This window comes from Impatiens glandulifera, chromosome 2, assembly GCF_907164915.1.
Source record: "Impatiens glandulifera chromosome 2, dImpGla2.1, whole genome shotgun sequence".
In the NCBI taxonomy this organism is placed as follows: domain Eukaryota; kingdom Viridiplantae; phylum Streptophyta; class Magnoliopsida; order Ericales; family Balsaminaceae; genus Impatiens; species Impatiens glandulifera.
Window position 1 is genome coordinate 11,272,325 of NC_061863.1, and position 9,721 is coordinate 11,282,045.

General features: G+C 27.7%; 1 protein-coding gene across 1 annotated transcript; it reads left to right on the forward strand.

Annotated features, from left to right (window-relative positions):
• The first annotated feature begins 3,089 nt into the window (after window positions 1-3,089).
• On the forward strand, window positions 3,090-9,166 carry LOC124926753 (protein S-acyltransferase 8-like). Its single transcript, XM_047467043.1, has 5 exons — window positions 3,090-3,467; window positions 4,128-4,313; window positions 6,030-6,335; window positions 6,426-6,659; window positions 8,320-9,166. The coding sequence occupies exons 1-5, from the start codon at window positions 3,429-3,431 to the stop codon at window positions 8,875-8,877; spliced, it is 1,323 nt and encodes a 440-aa protein (XP_047322999.1). The 5' UTR covers window positions 3,090-3,428; the 3' UTR covers window positions 8,878-9,166.
• The last annotated feature ends 555 nt before the right edge of the window (window positions 9,167-9,721 follow it).

Here is a 9,721-nt window from a genome sequence, read left to right on the forward strand (position 1 = left end):
AATGAGATAATAACTTACAGTAACTTATATAAATAAAATCATATGAAAGATGAGTTAGAAAGATTAAAACAAATTCAAAATTTCATTGTTACTTATTCAAATCTACATTGACATTAAATGAGTGTATTGCATATTAATTTCATTTTTATTAAAATAATTTCTATTAAGAAATAATGGAAACAAGTATTAATTTGTTTTTGGAATGCTAAAATTTGTACGAATAGAGTTGTTCCAAGGTATTATGATAATATAAACAAACTTTATAATGTATTAAATCCGTGACATAAACATATTTTAGTTAAATAATTAACTTATTCACATTTAAGAAAAACTAAATATATTTTCTTTGATAAATTATTTATATGTCGTGTGGTTATTTGGATAAATTTAGGCCTGAAGATTAATTTTTGAATTTATATATATATAATATGTTTACATTATATAATAATACAATTTTAAAGTTTTTTATTCAAATAATTCATTTTTTTTAACTTTCAGCTTGTTAATCTTATGTTTTAGGTTTTTTTATTATATAAAAATTCATTATATTATATATATTTTTAACTATCAAATTATTTAATTTATCAATTAAAATATAATTTGTTTTAGTTTAAGATAATTAAATTATAGAAGTATTTTAATAAAATAACTTAAAAACATATATATTTTTTAAACAGGAAACTAGTTTTATATATATAAAAAAAATAACCTTACATCAAACAAGCTCTAACTTGACAAGGTCATGAAGTGAATCCAAACAAGGATATATATTTATAAAATAATGAATATTTTTACTTTATATTAAAAATAAATAGAGAAAAACTGTGTAAGGTTTCCATATAGACCTGTTATGAGGAAAATGTTTTAAATTTTATTTATTTATTTTTGTAAATTATTATTATAATTATTTTCATTGAATAAACTATCATTAGCCCACTTTATTTAAGGGAATCCAGAATTTTATTCTAATTAATTTATAAAGTATAGAAGCTTCATTTATATATGTTAATCTTTTATTGCTTACGTCATATGCTAACGTCATTGTGTAATGATTCCTATAAATAATTATTATAATTAGTTAAGTGGTGTGAATGGCATAAAATTATAATTATAAAATAGTCTATATATTATATAATATTTAAAAGTGTCCGCCTAAGTTGGTTTGGACTTGGTCAAATTACAACAGACATTTTTTTTATATGTTTTTAATATAAACCGATTAGATTTTTTATTAATATTATCTTATGTTAATAACATTTATAATAATCTAAAAAAAAAAATAGATTAGTTTTCATCAAATAAAGTACAAATCATAAAATATGTTATATTTGAGACTAATCTAAATATCCCATAATTCATTCTAACATTGAATTCTTTAATCTAATTATTTATTATATATTATAATCTAACATCTTTTCACTTAAATAATATAAAATTACTCATATTTTAATAATTTATTTTGAACAAGAGTTATTTAAAAAAATATTTTAATGATTATAAAAAAATTCAAAAATACAAACAAAAAATATCACATAACAATTTGAAGTATGATATATGAGACAATACAAATCTTGATTAAAAAAATCATATAAAAATGATAAAAATATATTACTTTCCATTAAAAAATTTAATTATTTTTAGTGGATTTAAATTCTCATTATTGGATAATTAGATAGTTATTTTTAAATAATTTTATTTAAAAATAAAACATGTGTAAAAAGATATTATGAAAATAAATATTAAAATATACATATGAATATTTAAATTAAATATAATTAATAAAAAAATATATAATATAAAATAGTCAAATAAGTAATTTGATTTCTTAAGTTAAAAAATTAATTTTTCTCGGGATCAAAGTCTCGTATGAAAACAAATAATTAAATTGTCAACTTTGAGACTAATTATGGAGGCTAATTGATATTTCATACATTTTTTTTTCAAACTTTATAATATTAAATTATAAAGATTTTGTTTTTAATCGCAATTAATATTAAAAAAAAGTAAAAGATAAATATTACTAATTTAACTTACTCAGCTACATAATCTCAGATAATCAGATAATCGATATTCAAAACATCAATTTGTTAAAATTTTTGTAGTTAAAATAGTCAGATAAATGTTTTATTTATTTATTTATTCAGATAATCGATACTCAAAACATGACTATGTTGAAGTTAAATTTTGGTAGTTAAATTAGTCAAATGTCTATTTTATTTATTTATTTATAAATGACACGTAAATAATAAGTTATCGAGTTTAAAATTGTTATGATAAAACATAATTTTGTAAAACTTTAACAATAAAAACTCCAAATTGTGTGGTTTTAAAAAGATGTTCGAAATACGGTCATATGTAGGACGACAAATGAGTCAAGTCGAACTCAAACCAACTTGAGCTCGAACTCGACTCGATTAAGTATTTTTTAGCTCGACTAACTCCAAAATTGGAGTTCGAGCTCGACTCAATTATTTATCCAAAAGCTTTGTTTGGAAAAACTTAAACTAAAATTAATTTTTTAAATATTTGTGAAGAAAACAAATAATTATTTTAAATTTTAAATTTTAATATTAAAATAAATAAAAATATGTTATTTATTATAAGATTCGAAAAACCTCAACAAGTTATCGATTAAATATTATATAATCTCTAACTCAGACTCGAACTCGGTCAAAGTTAAACTCCAATCGAGTTTTGACTAAGCGGCTCACAACTCGACTCATTTGTCGTCTTAGTAATAAATAACCCTAGCTTCACAATTCCAAAAATAAATATAAGTTTTTTTTAGATATAGACTATTTTATTTGAGTTACCTAATACATTTAATTTGTCTTAATTTGAAAAATTATTGATTTCCAAATTTGTTTAATTTATCTTAATTTTAAATTAATGATTTTTCAAATTTGTTTGATAATTCTTTTACAAAATTAAAATATTATATAAAAAAATATATTATAATTTAAATAATTCATTTTTTTTTTTTTGTATATATAACAATATTTGTAAATTATAATTAATTATTATTATTATTATTTTGGTTAAAAAGACAGATAATTTCAAAATCCCTTTAGTATATGAATGAATAAATATACAGTAGAGAGAGAAAAGAGAGAGAGAAAGTTTCTCTTCTTCGTCCTTTCCCCCAAAAACATTCATTATTCCATACGCTGAAAATTTATTACTTACACTAAAACCGCCATCAGCTACTGTTAAAGATCGCGAGATCGGACCACCAAACCCTTTCGCGCTTCTCTTTCGTTCATCCAAAATCAAGCTCCAATCTTTGCAATTCAACGACCAGGTCCTGTAATCGATTTCGAATCTTCTTACAGGTTGGATTATGAACATGATAAACGACTCCAAGTTTCAAATCTGCATCTCATCTCCTGAGTAGACAAGACTCCACACCTCTTCACTTTTCCGACTCCATGGCCAAGCGCGTCTACCAAGTCTGGAAAGGAAGCAATGTGAGATGCTTTTTTATTTTTCTATGAATCTGTTTGTTCATTTATTACCTTTTCTTCTTTATACGGCTGAAATTAGGTTTGATTTGTGTTTTCTTAGATCATTTATCAATCGGGTTTTATTGGGTTTTTTATTTTTTATACTGAAAACCTGGTTTGACCCACAAATACTATCACTTTGTAGAAGTGAAAATGTTTGTTTGTGGGTTTCTTCTTTTCTATATCGAATTTGTGTTTACTCTTGATGATTAGTTGCTTAGAAACATTAAATGCTAGTTAGGGTTTTGTTTTCTAAGGAATCCATAATGTTTTCTTTCTATTTTTAGTGATTTTCTCTTTTTTCTTAAAACTGAAGTTTGAAAGGGAGAATGAGTTGTGAGAATGAACTGTTCCATTAATGGAATTGATGTTTGTTTTTACACCTGGTGTTTACTGAAAGAGGTTGTTTTGGAAGAGGAGAAACTTTAGTTAATATCCAACTTAAGTGCCACACAATAAACAACTGCTCTTTGTGTTCCTCTATTGCAAAAGTTAAGAAGCTTGCTAAGGAAATACTCGATAATGCTCATCTTATTTGTTTGTGGATCGACGATTATATCTACAAATGTATTTATATGACCGAGTTCATATGATTTTGTATAATTTTCATGTTGGTGCCTGCAGAAATTCTTCTTTAGTGGGAGATTGATATTTGGACCAGATGCTCGCTCATTACTTATCACCTTGTCATTAATTCTTGTTCCGGTTATCATCTTTTGCACATTTGTTGCGAACAATCTCTTCCACGAGTTTTCTCAGCATAACGCTGGATATGCAGTTCTGGTAGCTGCAGTTGTCTATACAATTTATGTGAGTTCTCTTTTTTCATGTTACTTTTGACAAAGTTAATCATTTTGATTAAACCAAAAGTATGGGTTAGTTGTTTGATCTCAAAAATAGATTATGGACTTTACTTTTGATGTTGTTAGAGTTCTATTTGAAGTCACACAATTAATCTGTTTTAGCATCTATACCTCATGCTGATTTTTGTCTAGCTAACAAAGCAATCAGACTCTATAGAGATCTTGTAGCTTATTGAATGACCTGTCAAGTCCCATCAAGGAATTGAGATATACCCTTCAGCTGATCTAGTGTCATAAGATTTATAGATGTAGGTTAGAGGTTTTCTAATTTGAAATAGGAAGAAAGACAAATTTGAACATTAACTTTTTCAATCAAAGACAAAATATTCACGTGCTAAAAAGGAGTGAACACAATGGGCCTATTTTAAAACTAGTATTTTGTCACAATTATGATCTCATTGAAAAATCGCCAAAGTTAAATATTGAAAATGATTTTTTTCGTTTGTACAAGATTTTCTTTGATCATCATCATGTTATTTGTTGAATTATGATCCAAATTATAGTGTAATATGCCTTTTTTGCTTTATTTGGTATACAAATTATATTTTTCATCATGATTCAAATAGTGTAATTTTTTTGCTTCACATGGTATAAAATTCTTTTCCTCGATCATGATCAGAGTATTTTTTGGATCATTGTGATTTATGGAAAACATAATAATTTAGATTTTTCAGATCATGATAATATGAAAAGAAGTTGCTAAAATAACAGCCCATGAACTTCTTTGATAATGTTCCCTTTGAATTATCCAAACATCTAGTTAACGTTAAGACTTGTTGTACTATTGGGCCCACAATCCCACGGCTTCTTTCATATGCAAAAGATATTGTTCAAATTGCTTGCTGCACCATGTCTTAGTAATCTTCCATGACTTTTCTCAGCCTCCAGATATTATCAATAAGGTGCATAAGTTTTTGTGAACCATGGAACTATATCTTTCCTTTTCAGATATAGTACAGAAAGGGAAGGGTAGTCAAATAATGTAGACATATCTTTCATGGGTCTAGGTCAGAAACCACTGCTTTCATCGTTTCTTTTCAATATCAATTAGTGCATAACTATTGTGAGAAGGCATTGCATAAATGACAGATTCAGGCTAGATATAAAAGCCCCTGAACCAAAAACTTGTAATAATAAAAAAGGGAGGAAACTATGACCAGAGGACTCGCAGCCTATTTGGAAACTTGTAATTGTCATGATCTATGTCACAATCTCAATCCAATTGGAAAATTGCCAAAAATTTATATTGGAAGTTATTAGTTTTTTTTTTGTATAAGATTATTTTCTGGATCATAATCCAAATTATAGTATAATTTTTGTTGCTTCATTCGGTATACAAATTATTTTCTTTATTATGATCCAAATTATAGTGTAATTTTTGTTTCATTTGGTATACATATTTTCCCCCCCTACATCACGATCATATTATTTTTAAGATAATAAAAAACAGTATTGTTTAGATCATTGTGGTTCTTGTCAAACATAACAAATGTAGAAACCACCTATTGCTTGATTGAATATTGATATAAAATTTGAAACTATATGGAATGAGTTATAAATTTAGTAAATGATCTTGCGGTGGCCAAATTGATCACCATTGTATATTCGTTATTGCCTTCTATTTTGGGGTGACTCACTGTAATCGGAAAGTTAACATCAACAGGTATTGGTACTCCTTTTTCTTACTTCAGCCCGAGATCCAGGAATTGTGCCACGCAATGCACACCCACCAGAAGAAGACCTTCAGTACAACCATTCAGCGTCAGCTGAGATTGGGGGAAGACAGACACCAAGTCTTCATCTTCCACCAACAAAAGAAGTTATGGTTAATGGATTTCCTGTTAGGGTTAAATATTGCGAAACATGTATGCTTTATCGGCCTCCTCGTTGCTCTCATTGCTCTATTTGCAACAATTGTGTGGAGCGTTTTGATCACCATTGTCCTTGGGTCGGCCAATGCATTGGATTGGTATTTTTTTTTCTTTCTTTTTTCTTGTTAGAAATTGTTTTGGTGACTTCTCTTAATGATCCTGAATTTTGCTTGATTTCCTTTTTGCAGAGGAACTATCGATTTTTTTTCATGTTTGTCTCATCATCGACACTTCTCTGTATCTTCGTGTTTGCGATGTCAGCTTTTTACATTAAGGTTCTCATGAATCATTATCAAAGCACTGTATGGAGAGCAATGAAGGAATCTCCTGCATCGGTTATATTAATGGCGTATTGTTTCATTTCTCTATGGTTTGTTGGAGGACTAACGGGCTTCCATCTTTATCTTATGAGCACAAACCAGGTCAGTAAAGTTGTTCCTATTTTTAATCTCCAATAAAGACAGTTTCTTGTACTTTTTTGAATTCTAAATTTTCTGATAAACTTTTCTTGGATTATGCTGAACTGGAAGTTTAACCAACAAATTCACAATTAGTATGGTATTTTATGGGGAATATAAGGATTGCATATTGGTAGAAAGTATAATATGATTGAAATTGGTAGACTGAAAGTATAGTGGTTTCTTTTTCTGGATCAGAATCTGGATCCATATAAGAAACCACCAATAAATTTATGAATCCGTGTTAGACTAATTTCAGTTTTCAAACGGGTGATCTCATTTAGATCCACATTGTGATGAGATATCTAACAGAAAAAAGTTATTCCAAACGAGGTCTTTGTTCCTCTTCTATAAATAGTGAAACTTTTGATTTATTCTAGCAGATACCAACTTGATTGGAACAAGGATAATCAAGTACCTTGTCACATAACTTATGTGTGTAATCAATGTTACATACCAGCCTAGAAATCTAGGATTTGCAGGAGAATTGTAGGTTGGACTCAAAATTGCCTATTGCCTAAGCCTGAGAGATATCTTAGATTTAATACTATTTCATTCATTACTCAAAAGAATATATACAGCTACTATTTATTTATAAGCTACTAAACCTCATACCTCACTAGCATAATATTTTACTTTACTATTACTATACTAACCCTTACTATTAACTCTAAGGAGACGTGAAGAAGTGAGAAGAACTGTGTATTTTTTAATCATTTCATACATAAGTTGGGGTCCTTGGACAGATTGTAAGGGAGTTTTGTCTCTATATGACTTCTCTTTTATAAAATTTTCTTTTTCGAAAGAGACAAATTGTTATTTTTGAGAATTATATATATAAAATCCAAAACAACGAAACCACAATGAGAACACCAAAAATCAAGCTTTTTCAAATGAAAAAAAGCACAAAACCTAGCAGGACTAGAATTAAAATAAAAAAATCAGATAAGATAAAACTTAGTGGATAAAGATAAACCTGGAACAACTATTTTCCCGGAATGGGCTAGAAGCTGAATTGTGCGCACAATGTAGATGTCCTGGCTTATTCCTTTTGGTTGTGCAGTAAAACTTGGAAATATTATTGGACAAGTTTTTCCATCCAAAATCTCAGATTTTATCTTTGACAAAAGAAAAAGATCTAGAAAAGTGGGATTATAAAAAACATACAAAATGCACTCCCTTTTTTATGGTAGTTGAACTTTGGATCTGCAAGTTTGATTTGGATAATAAGCTAATTGACTTGTTATTTATTACGTTGGATAAGCAAATTGGCTTCTTTTGTGAATTTGCCAGGTCATGGATAAGTTTTGGTAGAAATCTATGTTTTGATAAAATTTAGGACATTGGAACTTACAAGATGCCTAAATGACTTAAAAATTAAAGAGATTATTTTGGTTGTGAATCTGAATGACTACAAGAACCCTGATTTAAATAGTTAGTTGATGATGACTTTCTCTTGTACTTTGTTTAGTTTTTTTGGAGTAATGGACTTTTACTTGTTAATGAAGAATTATGATCTTTCATTGAAAGCACCTTGATTGAATTGAAGTGTAAAATCACCTCTAGGAGGGAAAAAAGCCCTAATCTAAAAAAAACCGAATCTAACTCTCCTTCCTATCTGCAGACAACTTACGAAAATTTCCGATACAGTGGAAGAATGAACGTATACAACCGAGGTTGTCTTAACAACATTCTTGAAGTGTTCTGCACAAAGATAAATCCATCGAGAAACAACTTAAGAGCTTTTGTAGGAGAGGAACAATTACAGAGGCCATCACCCATTCCCAATATTCCTTCTAGTAGAAACCCAGCAGGAGATGATTCTGGAGATGATAGACGAGTTAAGGTAGAGGACGATCTAGAAATTGGTGGAGACCTCTTAAAGATCTCCCAACGACATAATAACATTATCGATGATTTGGAAGATTCTGATATTCGTAGCAGAGGAAGTGACAGGCCACACCATCATAATTCGCTGGAGGTTGAATCTGTAATGAGTTCTGGTCGATTACCTGGTCCGGTTCAATCGGAAAGGAGGCATTCGAGTTGGGGAAGAAACGATAACTGGGAAATCACATCTGAGGGTGGTGCAGGTTCTAATGCCAACATTGTTAACGCGATAGAGAGCAGAACTCAAAATAATAACAGTAACAATAGCGGGCGACAGAAATTGGGCAGTTGAAACGCGTTTGATTGGTTGGTCACTTTTTCGGTTCTGTTTTCGGGTGCAAAATTGTACAATGTATGACTTGTTGATTACGATCTTTGGTTCCACGCATACTTTTTTTTGTTTGATTTTTCGGAAAGATATTTGGATTTTTATTTTATTTTTCAGGAAGTAGTGATATTCTTGAGTGTGTAACTATTTCTTTGTTTATTTTTCTATCATTTTTTTGCCTAAAGATTGAATGCTCATTATTTGTTGGCTTTTTATGTAATTTTTGTTTAGTAATTCTTTGTCCTTTAAAGGATCTATTGATTTTTGTCTTATTATTATTATTATGATAGCATTTAATTAATATCAAACAATGAATATGAAATAATATTTGGGCTCCATCTTTAAGTTATGATTTAAAATACTATTTTATTTAAATTAATATTTAATTTTATAAAGATATTTGATAAAAAAAAAATTATGTTTTAAAGAAAATATTAATTTTCATTCAATTGGAATTTAACTTTTATAAAATATTTGTAAATAAATTATCTGATAAAATTAAATATCATATTATATTTATTTGGAAATAATCTGAAATCTATATCTATTTAAAAATAAATATAAAATTAGTAGCTAATTCATATTTTTCTCTTTAATATTAATTTTAGTATTAGTTCTTAAACTATATAATGTCTCTTTTGCTATCTATACATTATATAGGTATGAAATACATTTTAATTAATTTGAAAAGTTAACACAGTTAAGTAATATATATTTTTATATTTTTCAATTTAAATATTTTTTGTTATTTTATTTTTTAGCTTTTTAAAATTATCCTTAATTTATTTTTAATTTATTTTATCACATT

Bases quoted from the DNA above. Each gene is read 5' to 3' on its own strand.
- LOC124926753 (XM_047467043.1), top strand. From the start codon at position 3,429: ATGGCCAAGCGCGTCTACCAAGTCTGGAAAGGAAGCAAT. The intron at 4,314-6,029 runs GTGAGTTCTCTT...TAACATCAACAG, and splicing joins CAGTTGTCTATACAATTTAT to GTATTGGTACTCCTTTTTCT. The intron at 6,660-8,319 runs GTCAGTAAAGTT...TCCTATCTGCAG, and splicing joins ATCTTATGAGCACAAACCAG to ACAACTTACGAAAATTTCCG.